Genomic DNA, 18,710 nt, shown 5'->3' with positions numbered 1-18,710 from the left:
AACAGCTACTAAGTGGCCAAGGTAGGATTTGAATTCAATATCTTTTTGACCCTCTCCACTGGGCCACTTAGCTACCTTTATAGCAGGACAACTCAGATTTCACTTCACATCCAGCAAACGAGACAAATATGACAAAAGATGGGAATAGTAAATAATTGGGGAAATTGTGGAAACAGGCATATACTCTTAGTGACGTTGTGAATTGGTCCAAACGTTCTGGAAGGCAACTTGAAATAGAGAAATCCATGAAAACCAAAACACTGATAGATACTCTGTGACCCAGAGATCTCACTGCCAGGTGGGGTATACCCAAATAAGGACATCTCGAGGTGTTCTATACCAAGGAAGCCAAAGACAGAAAGCTCCACACATGTCAAAGTAGTCATAGAATTCTAACAATTTGGTAACAGGAATTAACTGGAAATAAAATCTTTGCCCATCAACTGGAGAATAGCGTACCAAGTTTTGGTAATGGAATGTAATAAAATATATTGCACCACCTGAAAGGATAAATATCAAGAATATGGAGATGCACCGGAAGACATGCAAAGACAACTTAAGCAAAAACAGGAAACCAAAATGTATAATGGCTACCACTATCCTCACTCTTGGAAATAACAAAAAAGCCAAACTAAGTGCTGCGTAATTTAACTCCAACAGTCTGAGGGACAGTGAATTGGCCCCCTATTTAAAAAGTTTGAGGACCCCTGGCTAGAGCTTGTGACTTTGTTGTACTCTGTACCACCACTCCTAGGTATGGATCCTCTCCTCTGAATACTCTGGATCTGTGATAGAGAACTGGGTAGTGACAGAAGTGCCTGTTGGCAACTGTTATTGCTCTTTGCACTAGGTTAAATGCCAGACCTGAGACTTCTTCTTTCCCTGGTATACAGGTATGATGGCCTCATCTAGTACTTATGCTGAAGGCCTGAGGGCATGCACCTGGCTATACTCAGTTCCCAGTGTCTACATACTTCTGTCTTCATTTGAGTCATATTTCTAGCCTAATTTGGCAATGTGATTCTTTTTCTTGGATTTCCTGATTATGACTTAGTCCGATTCATTTTATAGTTCTTTGTGGAATCGTTGTAGAGAAGTTTTGTTGTATATCTTTCTGCTCTTCTGTCATCTTGAGTGGTCTTTATCTCCTTCCTTTCTGTGGAAATCTGAGGTTTATAGAATGTGCTATATGCCATGAGACAAGATTGCTGTTTTGGTTGGGTTTGTTTAAATGATTTTCTTTCTCAGGCAACTAGGTGGTGAAATGGATAATGGAGTCAGAAAGACCGGAGTTCTAATTCAGCTTGCAAATCACTTAACCTCTGTCTGTTTCCTCATCTGTAAAATGGGAATGATAATAGCATGCCCAGGGTTGTTATGAGGATCAAATGAGATAAGAATTATAAAGCACTTAGCACATTGCCTGGCACATAGCAAGCTTTATATAAATTTTAGCTATTATCATTGTTATTATTAAAGAGGAGGTTCAAGTAAGAGTGTCAATATGGGAAATGACTGGTATAAAAAATAAAAGGCAGGAACCAAACATTTAATGTTTTAAAATATAAAAACAGAAATAGAAGAGAAAATTAAGGTTTTTTTAAAAAATAATTACAGAACAAAAGACCAAGGGATGGTAAGATCCTACAAAGTATACTCTGTGCAAGACACTATGCTAGGTTTGTTTTTTTAATTGGTTATTTTTATTAGCCTCATTAGGAAAATACATTGATTTTAATGTGTAGGATATTGACAACACTGAAAATGATTTAGAGATGAATCTCGTTAACAAATATGGATGCAGAAATAATAATTAAAACATATGCCAATAGTACATAGCAATTCATTAAGTAAATTATTCATCATGACTAGGTTGCATCTGGGAAATTAAAATTTTAAAAACTAAAAAAACATACGTGCACAAAAGTAAAAAAGAAACAAAAAAAAAACTTGTGATGAGGCATAATTTATGATAAAAAATAACAGCTATTGAGGGATTTTCCCCCCAACAAAATAAAAAAAAATATCTCCCATGGGGAAAGAGCCAACATAACATGAAATGAAGAAATGTTAAAAAAAAAATCATCACTAAAAATAGACACAAATCAAGGACTCCTACTCTGGCTGCTTTTCTTTGACAAGACCTTGAAAATTCTTACCTTCCAATGTTAATGCCTTGATTATCTTCTCTTTTTCTTATTTCATTGAGATGGTATGTCAAGGTATCATTATTTGCAGAAAACAACCATATAGAAAATCTAACTGCATGAAATTTTAAAAGAAATAAAAGTGAGTGTAGCAAAGTGATAGCATTCAAAATTAACCATCTTCATATTTACTCCAAATAAAGAACCAGAAAATATAATTAAAAAAAGAAATCCCCCAAACTATCAAATATTTGTGAAATCAGCTACACAGGAATACAAAGGACTTATAAAAGGACTATAAAGCTATAATGACTTTAATCAAGAAAGACTGGAGGGTTATTAAATTTTTATGTTTGGGTCAGATTAATACAGTGAAAATAACAGTATTTCTCAAATTAATGTATATAACCAATGTGATGCAAAGATGTATCTTTATGGAATTAGAAAAATACTAAGTGGCAAGAGGATCAAGAAGTATGCTGAAGAAGAAAGTTGATAAAGATAGTCTTTTTCCTAGATTCTGAAATATATCACTAAATGGTTACAATTAGCTGATACAGGGCAAAACAGAGAAACAGAGCAGTGAAAAGGAATAAATATACCAAATATATAGCAAAAATTTGCATTCAAGAAATCTATGAAACCTAAGAAAGGCTCCGTTATTTAACAAATCTATATGGAAAAATTGATTTGCAGTTATGTGGGAAAGGAATTAGAAACCACATTTTATGCGCTAATGCCCACAAAATTCTAGCCAAGTGAGAAACTGAAGAAGAAGAAAAGAACTTGGAATAAAAGTATTTCTCTCAACTGTGAAGGGGCGATTTTTTTTAAATTCAACCACTCAAAAATTATTAAGAAATTATTGGAATAATTAGAGAATACTTAGAGCAAATACAAAAGATAAATTCTATTTTATTTAACAAATACTGTATTTATTAAGTGCCTATTATGTGCAAGGTACTTTTTGCAAAGATAAAGAGGGGAAATATTCCAGACATGCCTGTGCAGAGGACCTGACTTAGATGAAAAATCATTGAACCTAAAGAATATCAAGTAGACCAGTTTGGCTGAAACGGAGTTCGCATTTATCCTAGAGGAAATAGGGAGCCACTGCCATTGCTGGAACACAGGAGGGATACAGCCGTACTTCTACAGCAAGAATATCTTTTTTGGCAATTGTGTGGAAGCCATAATGAACAAGAGAGAAATTGGAGGCAGGGAAACCACTGAGATAGAACATTGTTGAAATAGTCCAGGTAAGGGGTAAATGAGGGCCTAAACCCAGGGCAGTGGTTATGTAGCAAGATAAATGAGATAGCTGTTTTGACAGCAGAACTGACAAATGTTTGCAAATGACCGAATATGGAAGGAGATGAAGGGGAGGGAGAGAAAAGAGTCGAGGATGACATGACATCCCAAATACTTAAGGACTGTTAAAAAGTCAGAGGGATAACTCAGAGTTCACAGTGCTTCCAAGTTCAAATGATACGAATAGTTTTCAATGGTTCCCCAAATCACAGTCATTTGAAAAAAACTCAACTTCACAAATAACCTAAGAGACAAATTAAATCAATTTGAGGTACCACCTCCTAAGCATCACATTGACAAAAATAAGTAAACACAATGGGAGGAAATTAGGAGCCAGGGGTATACTGATTCATTCTTGCTGGACTTGGAAACTTGTATAATCTTTTTCAAGAAGAATCCATCAGTGTTCAGGAACAGTTACAAAAAAATAACCATACCTATTCTGACCCAACAATCCCATTGTTGGGAACATACTCTGAAGGTGTTATATGAAAAAGACAAAAAAGGAGCTATCTGTTCCACATTTCATAGTAGCGTTATATATAAATGGAGGGGAGGGGCCATGCCCAACTATCAAGAGATAGCTAAATTTTGGAACATTAATGGACTTTCTCCAGTACAAGGAATATAAGGGAACATGGGAAGAACTTTATGAAAATAATGCACATTTTTCTAAATCTGCACCGGAAGAATGGAGTACCATGCCCCGGGTCTGCCGTCTCTAACAACAGATTCCTTCCTTTCTCGTTGCAGAACTGGCGTATGACCTGGAAATGGACGAAGCTCCTTTGAACAAGCAACTTCTGAACCAGCAGAGCAAAGAAGGCAACAGCGTTAAAAGCCTGGGCTCGGGGAATTCCTTGCTAGGCCTTCTGGCTGGTGTCCTGCTTTATGTGCTGTGTTTCTTTGTGTTGGTCCACTGACTTAACAGTGCGAGGCCATACCTTCTTGCTATCCTTTCTCTTTGTGCTGCCCCCTCGCAAAGGAAATCTCCTGGGGAGCTCTCTCTTATGTCCTGTTCGATTTTGTTGTCTTGTCTGTCTGTCGTAGCTCTCTTTCCCAAAGTATTAAATGGAGGAGAGACGACGTGTTATGTTTTGTAAAATAAAATGGTATCTTTGCAAGGATGGTGAACATCAGCGGCCGTGTCAGTGCTGTCATTCTACAAAGAACGCCACTGCAAACTCTAGCCCGAGGGAATGAAGTCAGGATGGCCTACTGCCTTTTTACCTCTTTACTCTGGAAGGTATGCATGTGTCAAGGTGGGGGATGTCTACAGACATCGTGAACTGTCATGTTCAAACGTGTTGCATATTTTCAAACCTGCTGGAGGGTAGGAGCCACAGGGGACACTCGCTTTTGAGCTTCTCAGTTGTCTCGCCGGGACAATGGATCTAGGCTCTAAAAACTGGCATTGGGCCCCCATAATGGAGGACCGTCACAGTGGCAGGTCTGAGGTAACCCAGAGAGTCTACCTGGGGTGGGGAGGGGAGAAAGGGGGAGGGGAAGGTGGCTTTACTGAGACATCACTGTCTCTGCCTTAATCCAACTCAACAAACATTCTGGAAACACTTCCCCTCGTGCAGGTCACTGAATTTGAGACCAAGGGAAGACCAAAGGCTGAGCAGAGCTATCTTGGAGCTCAGCAGCTATGAGTCAAGTCGATCAGCGCAAACATACCCAATCCTTGCATGTTTTAGCCGAGAGTTCTTAATTGTTGATGAGTTGCTGAAAACTCTAGTAAAAGGAAACCGATACAGCAACCACCTCTCTTAAAATTTGAAGATTTGGACTAAGAGAGGACTTTCAATAACCTCTAGATCCAGCTCCCTCTTTTCTTTCATAGAGTCCAAAACCACAGCTCTGAGAAGGGATGTGACCCCCCAATCACAATTAGGAAACGGTAGCCAAGCCACATTCTCTGAAGACAGGTCCCTTGCACCTATCCACTTTCAGTAATTTACATGTAATTCTCACAACAAGTCTTAGGCAAAAAGAAAACATATTATCCTCATTCTACAAAGTAAAAAACTGAGTCTCAAGGGAAATGATTTGCACAAAGTTACACAGCCACTAAATGGTCGAACCAGGACTGGAGTCAAAGTTTCTTGATTCCCAACCCTACTCCCTTTCAATGTTTTGCCAGACACAAAGCTTGTCTGCGTCATATTTGACATTATTCTTGTCCCTCTCTGTCCCAAATGGGAGAGAGCCCCGGAGCAAGTCATGGCTAAAATAACCAATAACCAGTGGGACAGAGGAAAAAAGGAAATCACCAAGAGCCTCAACAAGCTTTGGCCACTTCAACCATCCCACCACCTTGAGACTCAAGCCTTGGGAAGTGAGGGGAAGGGTGACCGTGTCATTCCTGACTTTGGGCACTTAGACATTAGGCAGCATCTCCGAGTCATCTCTTTTGTCATCGTATTCCTTTATATATAAACTATCAGTTCATTGACAAATTGAATGATCATCTATCCCCAAGATGGTGTTTGAGGCTAGATGAATCCCTCCTTCACATCACACCTCCTCAGATACTCAAAGGCAGTGAGCACTGGGAGGGTGGCGTAGTGCATTGGAAAAAGTCTTAGATTTTGAGGGCATAGGTTCAAATTCTTGTTCTGCAATTGACTATTTATGTAGGGGAGTTCACTCTCTCTCCCTGTGTCTCAGTTTCCTTCTCTGTAAAATGAAGGTATTGGACTAGATGAACTCTGAGGTCCTTCCTACCTTTAAATCCTCCACTGTATGATCTCCATGCCAAGTCTTCTCACGCCCAGGCTAAACGGCTCCATTTTTTCCCAATAAAACATCCCATGGCATAATCCCCAAACCCAGAACCTTCCTGGTCCCACCTGGACCCACCACAGCTTATCAAGATCCTTCATAAAACATATGGCGGCCACCACTGAACACAATGCTCTACCTGCCGCCAGGTGGGGCTGGGAGTGGGGCCACTGGAGCCTGCCTCCCTCCCTTCCTCCACCGCCAGGCTGTGGGCCTTCTCTGCTAAGTGGGAGTTTGGCACTAGGTGACCTGTGCACCCCTTGCAGCTCAACAGTCTATGACCACTTCATCTCGGATGAAAGCCCTGAATTCTCAGCCAAACCCTGACATGGTAACATGCTATTTTCTAGCTCTTCTTTCAGTCTTTGAGACCCCAGTCACGCCAGATTACTGAGCCGCCTGACCACAACACAGCAGCAGGGCCCACCAATTTCTTTTAACCAAATGAAGCAGCAAAGGCAAGTGCAAAGAATAGGCCTGGGACCTGGTAGGAGGGCCTGGCTCAGCTAAAAGACAGGGAGCAAGTGTCTAACTGTTCAAAACCCTTCATCTGTCAGTCAGTCCATAAGCATTTATTAAGCACCTGTTAAGTGCCAAGCACTGTGCAAAGCCCAGGTGATACAAAGAGAGGCAAAGGTCAGTCAGTCCCTGCCCTGGAGGAGCTCACAGTCTAATGGGGAGATAACATACAAGCAAGTTGGATGCCCCCAAAGTAGGAAAAAGTCAACAGAGAGAAGGCACTGGAGTGAAGGCACTGGGCTAAGTGCTTTACAAATAGCTCATTTATCTTCACATCAAGTAGGTGATATTATTGTCATCCCCATTTTACAGATGAGGAAACTGAGATAAACAGTTTGAGAGGCTTGCCTGAGGCCACACAGCTAGCAAGGGTCTGAGGCAAGTCCAGGTCTAGTGCTTTATTTACCGTGCCATCTAAATGCCTTGGATCCTGGTCTTGTTGAGCACGTGCCCAGCCCCTCGCCGCTATACCCAGTTGCATCTCTTTGTATGTGTCTGTGTACTTAGGAGGCCCCAAGGAAGAAGGTGAGACAAAGAAGGTGAGACAAAAGGAAAGGTGTCTGGGCAGGAACGGCAACAGGAAGAGGAGCCGCTCAGAGGGGGAAGGAAAAGTCAAAACAAGAACAAGCCAGCAAGGAGATCTGGGTGGGGGGAGAGAGAATGCCTGCACTCAATTCAACTAAACTCTCTCCTCAGTCCCCACCTAAAAACTGAGCCCCAACTCTCCCTAAAGCTTCTTAAGCCTTTGTGGTAACAGCATTCCCCATGTGCCCTGTGTCTCACTTCCTTTACCGCTTGATCTCTGGCCCATGTGACCCCCAAGACCCAAGCCTCCATGGCTCCTGGCCCTCCCCAGTGCCCTCTGCACGCACAGCCCTCGCACAGCACCCACCACCTTCGTGTACCTCCAAGCACAGGAGCTTGGACTCCCAGCCCATGCTTATATCATCCACTTGGCCTTCCTACCCCAGGACCAGGAGCAAACACCACTATGGAATCAAATGCTAGACATGGCCTCCGGGGTTGAATCTTATTCTTGGAACTCTTTTATCTATGTCATGTCTATGTACGTGAGCATACACCACCCCCCATACTCCTTAGAATGACATTTAAGGCACTAACTATATCATGGAGCTTTGATTTATGTGGTTTTCACCAAAGAGTCACATACTCTAAAGCAATATGGGTACAAAGACAAAAGGAAACATTTCCTGCCCTCAAAGAGCTTCCATTCTACTAGAGTGTAGAAAATGTTCACAGAGAAGAAAGAGTCAAGAAATTTAAGGAGGGAGAGAACATAAAAGAACTCCCTCCTCCCCTCCTAGACCCCCCCCCCCCACCCCTCTGCCTTTTTCTGCTACTTGTCTGCCCAGTTCCTATAGATAATGAGGGGAGGAGGTATACAAAGCTGGCCATTCCATGGATTCTAATTTGGGGTAACAGCAGCAGCGCGGCAGACACCTCCAAGTGAAGGACGTTTGAGTGACACCAGAGGCCCTAACAAGGCACCCCGAGGGGTAGCCAGGCCAGGCGAATGAAACTACCAACGCCACTTCCCTCAGTCTCAGGTCCCGTCATGTCATAGCCAAGTAAGCTCAACTCAAAAGCCCTGGAACAGCAGCACCCCACCCCAAACCATCAGCCCTGTTTCCAGCCAGGGCCCATGCAGCCATCAGGAAAGCAACCTCATGGATCAGGACCCGAGTTCAAATTCAGCCTCAGACACGTAACACTTCCTAACTGTGTAACGCTGAACAAGTCACTTAATCCCAATTACCTTGCAAAAGAAAAAAAAATTATTGGATGAAGAATGTTAATTCTGTGCATAATGACATGCAGTTAGATGGACAACCTACCGACCTTGGCCACCGAAATCGCCACCATTGACCCTCTACAGATGGATAAGCTGAGCCCATCACTGAATGGGAGGAAGAGAGAAGGCTGGATTGGCTTCAGGAAATTTGCAAAGTTCCTTTAATGCCTCAAACCTCTCCCATAAGTTTTGTACATAAATAATTTAGTGGGATTACTATATATATGGCTGTGAGTCAAATCAAGTCACCAAGAATTTAAGTGGCTCTATTGCACTCATGATACAAAAACTAAAAACCAAGCAACGGAAGTCTTTCTCTCAAAGAGCTCAATCTGATGGGAAAATAACATGCAAACGAGGTACAAGAGAGACATGTGATCAATTCAAAATAAGCTCTGAGGGAAGGCACTGCCACTGAGGGGAACCGAAAAGACTGTTTGTGGGTGGGATTTGGTCCAACACCCGAAGGGATCCAGGGAAACCAAAAGGCAGAGGCAAGGAGGGAAAATAGAAGGGACAGCCTGAGAAAATGCCGAGTGGAGACATGGAGGTCCTCGTTTGAGAGACAGCAAGAGGCCAGTATCATAGGAAGTAAGGTATAACAAAGATTGTAAAGCCCTTTGAAACCTTTTCAATCTGCACAGGGGCCAATATAGATGATCCTGGAAGTGACAGGCTTTGAGGGGAGGGTGCCATGGTCAGACCCAAGCTTTAGCTAATTCTATTGGACAGTTGAGGGGAATGAGAAAATTTGAGGCAAGAAGAACCCCCCCCCCCAGCCATCATTGCAATAGACCAGATATGAAGTAATGAGGGCCTGCACCAGAGCAATAGCAGCATCAGGGGAGAGAAAGAGATGTTGTGAAGGTAGAAATGAAAGAATTCGGCAAGTGATTGGATACAGGTGGTTAAAGAATGATGCGTCACCTAGGACAACACCAAAGTTATGAGCCAAGATGACTAGAAAGATGGTAATTCCGCAATGGGAGCAGGGAAGTTAGAAGGAGGGGGCAATTTGGGGGAAAAGATAAGGAGTGCAGTTTTGGACATGTTGATTTTCAATTGTCTACAATAACCTGTTTCCAGAGACTTAATAGGCAGCAGGGATTGTTATATTGGAGATCAGCAGAGAGGTTTTGCTTGTTTTCAGTCATTTTCAGTTTTTGTGACCCCATTTGGGGTTTTCTTGGCTGAGACACTGGAGTGATCTGCCATTCCCTTCTTTTTACAGATGAAGAAACTGAGGCAAACAGGTTTAAGTGACTTGCCCAGGGTCAAAAATCAGCAAAGAGGTTAGGACAATCCAACTAGATCTGAGAATCATCTTAGTAGCAATGACTAGGGGAACTGATGAGATCACCAAGCAAGATCATATAGAGGGAAAAGAAAAGGTGGTCCAAGTTAGAGCCTTGGGGGCGCCCATAATTAGCAGAAAGTATCTGGTTGTAGATGCAGCAGAGGAGTCTGAAGGGTGGTCAGCCACATGGGAAGAAAACCAGAAAACAAAGAAAAGCAGTCATCAAGGAGAAAGGATTGGTAGATTCCAAGATATCAACAAGGATGAGGATTTTTGGAAAGGTTGCTAGATTTGGCAATGGAGAAATCATTGGTAACTTTGCAGATGAAGCTGAAAGTCAGACCACAGAGTCAGAAGAGAAGGGCAGGGCAGCAGAGGCATCTATCGTAAATGGCCTTTTCAAAGGCTGGCCGCAAAGCTGGGACGCAAGAACAGGTGAGAGTGAAGAGGGGACCCCAAAACTCTGAAAATCCTTGAAGAAGAAAATCTCCTTCCACTCTGCCTCAATAAGGGACTCTGCCCCAAAGGACAAACAGCTTCCTTGTTGTCTGGGTGGGGTTGGCTCAGTCCTGAAACTCACTGAATTCAATTCAAATTCCAGCTCAAGCTGAAACCCAGCTTGGAGCCAGCTTGGGACTCCATCCACGGGCCCCCTTCAGCTTGTACCCAAAGCCCCCTATGATAAAAGAGCCAAACTAAAACCCTCTCTTGGCAGAGGTTCCAAACATGCCAAGCTCCATGCTAAGTTCAAGGCACACTAAGAGTCTCTGCCCACTGGAATATTCTTTCCAGTGCCACCCTCTCTTTATCCTCACCTATTTCCCTAACCAGACTATGCCTCTCTGTCAGGATTTCTAACCTTACTTCCAATCCCTACAATAAATCTCTTTTATCAATCTAGGTTTTCAGGTCTGTAAATTCTTTTACAGAGAATCTCTGTGCCTCCAGAAGGGGGTTCCCCAAAACTCCCTACCCTTGCGCCGAATCCCAAGGGGTTGCAGGGGAGCCAAGCCTCTCCATGTGGTTCCCTGAACCCCCCCCCGAACCTGCCGCTAGACCTTATCATTTAACTCCGTGACCACCAGAAACTCTAATCTCATTTTGGTTCCCTAAATCTAAAGCTCATCCAAAGGAACAAGGGAGGAGTTTGTGAGGATGGAAGGACTTGAGCATGTTTGTAGACAGCAGGGAAGCAGCCAGTAGACCAGGAGAAACAAAGATGAGGGAATGGGGCAATACACTAGAGCAAACGGGTTGCAAAGGACTCATGGACACCTGGAGGACACAGCTTTGGCCAAGAAAAGGCCTGATTCTTCAGGGGAGATAAAGTGAAGGAGATCATTAGTCTCCAGAGAATGATAACACAGCATTATATAGAGAGAAAGGTGCATGGGTGGTTTCAGGAGGGAGCTTTAGGAATAAGGAACTTTGAAGAAATGGGAAAAAGATGTCATCAGGAAAGCATAGTATCAAAAAGGTAAATGGGCAAAACCTAGTAGGTCAACTCAGGTGTTGCACAGGTATCCTGAAGATACGAGGAAGAAGGGAGGAAGCCCTCGGTGCCATGGGGAGGCCTCCGGAGACCATATACAAGATGAACAGGTAAGGATGGGTGCAATCTGCATCGCCGGAAGGCATCTCTAATTTGATGTCATCACAGAGTCACTAGGATGTTTTGAGTGAGTACTAGCAAATCCTTCCCTCTCCTAAGCATATCAAATGGGAGATCAGGACTACAGATTTCAAGCCAGAGGCCATCTATTTTAATCCTTCCCAATTTACAGATGAAGAACCAAAGGCCCAAGCAGGGTAAGTGCTTTGACCAAGATCTACAATTGGACCCCAACCCCTCTAAAGCCAAATCTAGTTTTCCTTCTGCTGTACCACATTTTCAGTACCTTTTAGAGTTAACATTCTATAATTTATAACGTTCATTTTTCTATTTATGCATTAAATTGAAACATGGAATAAGCCAATGTTTTTGGCAAGTAGGATTGCAAGCTATTAATCATTTAGCTAAATGTTAATCACTAGCGTTATCATAACTCATTTCTGTAATGCTCCAAGATTTGCAAAACGTTTTCCCCACAACTATGTAAGTTTAATGGTGCCAGAATGATTATACCTATTTTGCATAAGAGAATAGCGACTTGCCAAAGATCACCCCACGGGGGAGCAGAGGCAGCACCGGTCCAGGAGTCAGGAGTTGTGGAAGGCCGAGCTCGTTCTACACACGAGGTGCTAGTTGGGCAACTTTTTGGACCAAAGCTGGCAGACCCATGTGCTCGTCCTCAGTGGGCCCAAAACACATTAAAATGTCATTGGGAAATTTTTTAACAAAACAAAGAAACACAGTAAAACACGATGATGTTAGTTTTGTGGTTTTCCAAGTCAATTTGTGGCCAGCAGAAATCAGTTCTATTTCAGTATGACATCCTGCCTTGAACAACCAATCGGTCTAGGTTAATCAAACCCCAGGATGAGGAGGTCACAGTTGGAAGGTAGGGGACTCGAGACAACACCAAATAGGGTTGACCGTCCTACTCAAAATGCAGCAGGGGAAGTACCTGGCCCTGGCACAAAACCCCAATTCAGAAACTAAAAAGGGAAAGATGACCAAACCAAAGTGAGTCTTATCAAAAATTATTACCTCTCTGGAGATCTCCAAAAAAAAAAAAAAAAAAAAGACTCGAATGACTCCATAAGCAAAGATTCAAAGGAAAAGCAATGTTTTCTATAAGGAATATGTGGATCCCTGGAAGATATAAAGCAAGAGATTTTTTTCAAATGGAATAAATAAAAGTTCTTAAGGAAAGAATTGTAAGGAGAATAAATAGCTTACAAAGAAAGCAGTAAACCTTACCTAAGTAGGAACTGACTCTTTAAAAACTAGAACAAATCAATCAGAAATCAATGACTTCTATGAGAAAGCAAGAAAAACTAGACAAAATCAAAGCACTAAAAACCAACAAGAGACAATGTATGAGATCTGATATCAAAAACAACTGACCTAGAAAACAAGTCAAGGTGAGCTAAGAGGAATCATTGGACTCCTTAAAAAACCATGTGGCTACTGTTTCAAGAAATCATCAATATAAGCTGTCCAGATTGATTAGTATCAAAGGGCAAAGTCAAAGACAGAATTCACTGGCCACTTCCAGAAAGAAACTCCTAAGGAAAAGGACTAGAGATGTCAAAATGCAGAGAAAAAATCTTGAAAGCATCCATAAGGGAGGAATTCAAGTATCAAGGAATGAGAATACAAATCACAGAAGACCTGGACGCTTCTACCATAATAACAGAAACTCTTGGAACACAGTATTCTATGAGGCAAAAGCTATGGGCTTACAACCAAGATTAATTTACCCTGCAAAACTGAAGATAATCCAGGAAGGAAAAATCAGTTTTTAATGAAACAGAAGATTTGCATATGTATCTTGTAAGTAGGCCACAACTGAGCAGGAACTCTGGGATACAAGTGCAAGGGTCATAAGAAACCTAGAAAGGTACATGGATTTGAGCAATTCAAAGGGGCTTTATGATGAGATGATACAAATACGCTACTGGAGAAGAAAGAAATAAGTCTGTCACTACCTTAAAGTCTTCAAAAGCTTGAGGGATTTAAATAAGGAAAAAAAAAAGACCCAGGGGTGAATTGATTCTACTTCTAAGGGTTTAAGAAGGGAAGGAATAAAAGGAAAAATACAGGAGTGTAGAAAGGTAGAAGAGAGTTGATGCTGCCATTTCACATAATTAGGGTGCACAAGAGACAGACATGGACATGGGAGAAAGGGAGAGGATAAAATCACTCTTATTGGAAATTAACAAAGGAGAACTGAACACACAGAGTTTGGCATAGAAATGCAGCCAAATCAATAGAGAAACAAGCAGCTTTGGGAGAGGTGGCTAAGAGGGGGGATAATTCTGGGGACAGAATAGCCAAAGCAAAACAAACTTCCTGATCCTGAAGATAAGATTAAAGGCAGAAAAAAGGCCAAGAAAATCAAAGGGCTGGAATCTAAGGGGGTACGCCGCCCATCAGTTGGGGCCCGGCTGAACAAAGTGTAGTCGGATGAAAGTAATGAAATTGTTCGCGCCATAAGGAATGGGATTCTTACAGAGAATCCTGGACAGTAGGAATTGGTGCAGCAGCAAGGAAACAAAACCAAGACAACGTATACGATGACAAAATTATAAGGAAAAAATAAAAAGCTGGGGCTTTTGACCACAGGGCTGGGGAAAGTAAAAAGTGGTGGAGGGAATGTACCAATGATGGAGACATCAATTCAAACGGAATGTCAGTGAATGGGGAGATAACTGGTGAAGGAATTAGATGGAAGATGATTAGATGGTTCCTAAAACTGTCCCCCAAGGACTGAGGTCACGAAAGATAGTGTGTTTGGATGACTTGTAAAGGGAACATATGGCTCGGGAAATCTGGGAACAGCGGCAGTGAGAGGCAGGTTCCTGCCAAGGCACTGGGTCAGTTCAGTGCTAGAGCTAACTTGGAGGGAGAGGGTCCGCTGGAAGCTGACGGGAAGCAGGAGGCTCAAAGAAGTATGTAAGATCACATAGCTACTACTGGAAGTCACCTACTACAGAGATCCTGGGCTCCAATCCTCCCTAATCGATTCATCAACGAACATTTAATCAGCGCCCTCTGATCTGCTAGGCATCGGGGATCAAATCAAAATGAGACAATTTTACCAAGCCCAGATTTAATATTTTTTATTATTGAAAAAAATTACTGAGAGAAGCAAGGAAGGCATCCGGTCACCAAAAGGAGGTCCATGAAACATAAAAGGTTAAGAACTCTTCAAGTTTAAAGGCTACCACTGAAGGGGGAACTTCCCTTGCTAATTTCTGATTCTCAAAATGTTTCTCTCTCCTGGAGTCTCAGCTCAGGTGCTACTCCTCTCCCTTTTCAAATATTTTATAGATCTCTCTCTCTCTCTCTCTCTCTCTCTCTCTCTCTCTCTCTCTCTCTCTGTCTTTCTTTTTACCTCATTACCATTTCACAATGAATCACTCCCTCTCAGTAGAAGCCTCTATTGTAATAAATATGTACACTCAAAACAGTGATCCCACTGATTCTGTGTGAAAATGCATGAATGTCTCAGTGTTCTTGCCTTCCTCAGATTTTGCTGAGAGCATTCAGTCTGGATGAATGTGTTCTCAGGCTTCATTTGAAGAGCTCACTTTGTACTACACTTATCAATGTACGCTTCAGATCATCACCTTCCTTCCCCTCCTGCAGAAAGTAAGCTCTCAGAGGTCAGGGACTGTCGCTTTTCTATTCTTATCCCCAACACTTAGCAAGTTGTTTTGTACATACGGAGTAGGCACTTCCATCAGTGTGCCTAGAACTGCTTTCTTCCATGACTTGTTCATCTGTTCAATGGGAGCAAATCAAGTCAGGTTACTGGACATCTTAGAAAATTAGAGTCTTTTTTTTAGGCTCCTGTTTACTCTTCAAAGGCATTTTTGCTTCTCTTCCCCCATAACACTGTTTTCTGCAATGCGTTCTCAACCATATTTTTCTTACAAATTTTTCTTAAACTCTTTCTCGGGAGACTTTGGTTTGCTTTCCCCCCTTTTGATTTCCCCTGAGCATTTCCAAACTCTTTAAGTGAAAATATGCAAGTCGAGACTTGTGGATAACAAGTTAGGACTTGTGGGGACACTTGGGGCTGTGGGGGGGAGGGCAGACTCCAAGATCTGCCAGCAATCCTTTCTCCCTCCCCCCCAATTCGACTGAAGGCAGAGTCTATGTGATTGGGACAACATAAGGCCTCAGATTTTCAGGAATGAAATCTGAGAACAGTATGTCAACATATTGCTCGGATCTGTCTTGGAATATCCAGTAGATGGATTTCTTTGTGCTGGGAAACATTAGGGAGGTCATTTTGCTTTTTGGATTTTCCTCCCCTTTTCTTTCTTTCTTTCTTTCTTTTTCTTATCCTCTAAAGTGGTGGTATTAGATATCTTCCAGATAATGCACTTGATGGTTGTGGAGACTTCAGGTTCAAACAGAATGCCTCAAGGCGAGCAGCTTTTATGTATCCAGTTACCAATTCTTTAGTTCACAATTAATGTTTTTCAACAACTACTGCTGGCCTGGGAGGAAACCCAGAAGTGACCAATCAAATCAAGTAATCATGAACTTAAGAGCCATAAATACCCAGGTGCAAAGGACCCAGAAGAACAGCAGCTGGGTCCAGTGGAAAGGACACCCAGTTGGGGGAAGTCAGAAGCCCTGGATGAGAACCAGAGCTCTGCTTGTGATTATCTGGGTGATCTGAGACACATCGTTTAACCTCTATGGGCCTCAGTTTCCCCATTTCAAAAACGAAAGGATTGGACAAAATGGGCTCTGAGATATCTGACTTTGTGCTCTAGAGTTATGATCCTGTGTGTGACTTTGGATGTTACTATCTCCCTGGGCCTCAGTTTTCTTATTTGTAAAATGAAAGGTCGGGCTAATCGCTTCTAGCTGTATGATCCTCAGCTGCTTCCCCTCCCTGGGCCTCAGTTTCTCCACTGAAAATGAAAGGGCTGGATTCAGTGGTTCTTGAGGACACTTCGAGCTTTGGATCCTCTGATTCCAGTGGGCCCCCGGGAATTGAACAGTTGGTAAAACTTGGCTTATCTGAGGTGGGGGGAGGGAGGGGACCTGTGTTTGCCTTTGTCAGAAGGAGGGCCCGTAGTGACTGGAATGGCTGGTCCTTGAAGTGTTAAAGTAAGTGTGAAGGATGTGGCCCACATGTCATTTGACCAGTCCTGAATTTCCAGAAACGACTGGACAAGGGAAGTCTCTGGGTTGGAAACTTGTGATCTGTTCCGAAGCTGTGGCTTTCTCTCCAATCTCCATTCTTCTCCCTTCAAATGCCCCAGCATCCTGCCCCCTCCCCCACCTAGGAGACACCTGGGATGCACCATTTGCCTCAGTAACTGCATTAAAGGGAACTCTTCTGTTAAGCAAAGACCTCTGTGGGATTAGACATGTTTACATCCTCCCAAGATCAATGGAAGAAGGCCTCTTTCCCTCCCTTGAAAGCTGTGGCGTTGTCCCCTTCTCTCCCTATTGGAAACGAAACATTGCCAGGCTTTATGGGGCTGGTGGCAGACAAAGCTGGAGCTAAAGTTTCAAAGGCGTTTGCTTTCTAACCCAGCTTTTCAGCAGCTCATTATGGTCTTTAAGATGGCCTTGGGTCTGAAATAGATCTTATAGTTGACTAATCACAGATTCACACTGTGTTCTGATGACACTCCTTTCTAAAACACCACGGAGAAGACATCTGTTCGTTGGTGATTTTTCGAAATCCCCATGGGAGAACACAAAAAGAATGATACCTCTTTCAATAGTATAGGGATGTGGGCTTGTGCTTATGTGAGCGATCCTTCCTCCAGTTTGCAGCCTGTGCACCCTTTAGGAGATGATTTCCTAGGTTTCTATGGTCAAACATTTTATCTCTCGGTGACTGGATTTGGGGGGGATGAACTTGTCCCCAGGGAGCCTTTTCTTCTGTCATTTTAGCTCAACTACTCCTTCTCATGCTCAAAATTCCCATCCATGTCTTCGATCCCATATGGAAGATTCATTCAACCTCCCGAGGCCTTCCTTCCCTTAGATTGTTTTCCAACAAGGTGGTACAGGTGTAGTAGTGGGGTTGTCCATCTCTTACCTCTTGCTCTCTGATTCTTGTTTCGGGGTCCAATGCCGTATGATCTCCCCTATGCCCTTTCTTGCTTTAGTTGGGGTTCCATGCAGGTTGTAGCCTATTCATGCCTATCGTGCATCTCACATTAATATACATCTCTTGACTTCTTCACCATGAATCATGTCCTTTGAGTCACCTGCAATCATACAGAATCCTTGGGAGATTGTATTCAAAAGGTAGGTTTGGGTTTTAGGGCAAAACTCCTGGTTATTGAAAGGGTAGCACCCCCTCCTTTTACAGAAGAAGAAATGAGGGCCTAGGAGGACAAATGACTAGGATCCTAGCTCTAGAACTGGAAGGGACTTTGAAGCTATCTACTCTAACACTTTCCTTCTACCAAAGGGGACGTAGAAGCTCAGACAGGTTGTATGGCCATAGCTCTACGCTAGAAAGGACCTCAGAAGTCATCTTGTCCCAAAAATGAGACTTAGACCCTGAGAGGGGAAGATGGCTCGTAATGGTATAGCAATTTCCCCAAGCAGTGACCTGACTCCTTCTCAAATTGCGTGTATGTCGAAAAATCTCTAGATCATTTTGTTGAATTTTGCCTTTTTTCCTGGCATTATACTTGTTCTCTGCGAGACACCAGGGCAGCACAAAAATAGAGGTGGTGTTCAGCTAGGGGCTCTTTAAAATGAGATATCACCATATTGAGATTTGCCATTTCTGGCTAAGCAGTAATGATTCATTATCTTGTATTTAACTACCTTCTTTCTATTTCTGCTTATTCATTTTCTGTTTATTCTTTTATACATATAATATACTTGCCTTCCAATTGAGAGTTTTAGCTTTTTGCGTGTAGAAGGTCATTTGAGTCTTCATACTTGTGTTAAAACCTGGATAATAGAACATAGCCTGTAAGCTCAGTGCCTTTCACAGTTCCTGGTACAGTGAGTAAATGTGGATAATGGCCTTCCAGCCATCGAACTGGCATTACCATTACATTACAATTACCATTCAATGGTAAGAAAGCTAATGTGAGCTTGCTCTTAGGAGGTTGGTCTCATTCCCCAGTTGATAAATGGTCAAAGGCTACGAACAGGCAGTTTTCAGATGAAGCTAAAATGCTCTAAATCATAGTTGATTAGAGAAATGGAGATGAAAACAATTCTGTG

The 18,710-nt window shown here is 42.6% G+C and overlaps 1 protein-coding gene across 2 annotated transcripts in view; it reads left to right on the top strand.

The window, feature by feature from the left end:
- The window catches only part of GPC3 (glypican 3), a 702,925-nt gene extending 698,328 nt beyond the window's left edge, over positions 1–4,597 (top strand). For both annotated transcript variants that reach the window (XM_031945271.1, XM_003774804.3), the window contains one exon: positions 4,212–4,597. In XM_031945271.1, coding sequence (XP_031801131.1) covers positions 4,212–4,381 — 170 coding nt within the window. In that variant the 3' untranslated portion in view covers positions 4,382–4,597. The remainder of the gene's footprint in view (positions 1–4,211) is intronic.
- The last annotated feature ends 14,113 nt before the right edge of the window (positions 4,598–18,710 follow it).

This window comes from Sarcophilus harrisii, chromosome X, assembly GCF_902635505.1.
Source record: "Sarcophilus harrisii chromosome X, mSarHar1.11, whole genome shotgun sequence".
In the NCBI taxonomy this organism is placed as follows: domain Eukaryota; kingdom Metazoa; phylum Chordata; class Mammalia; order Dasyuromorphia; family Dasyuridae; genus Sarcophilus; species Sarcophilus harrisii.
The sequence above is the reverse complement of the archived record's forward strand: the minus strand, read 5'-3'. Positions and strand labels throughout refer to the sequence as shown.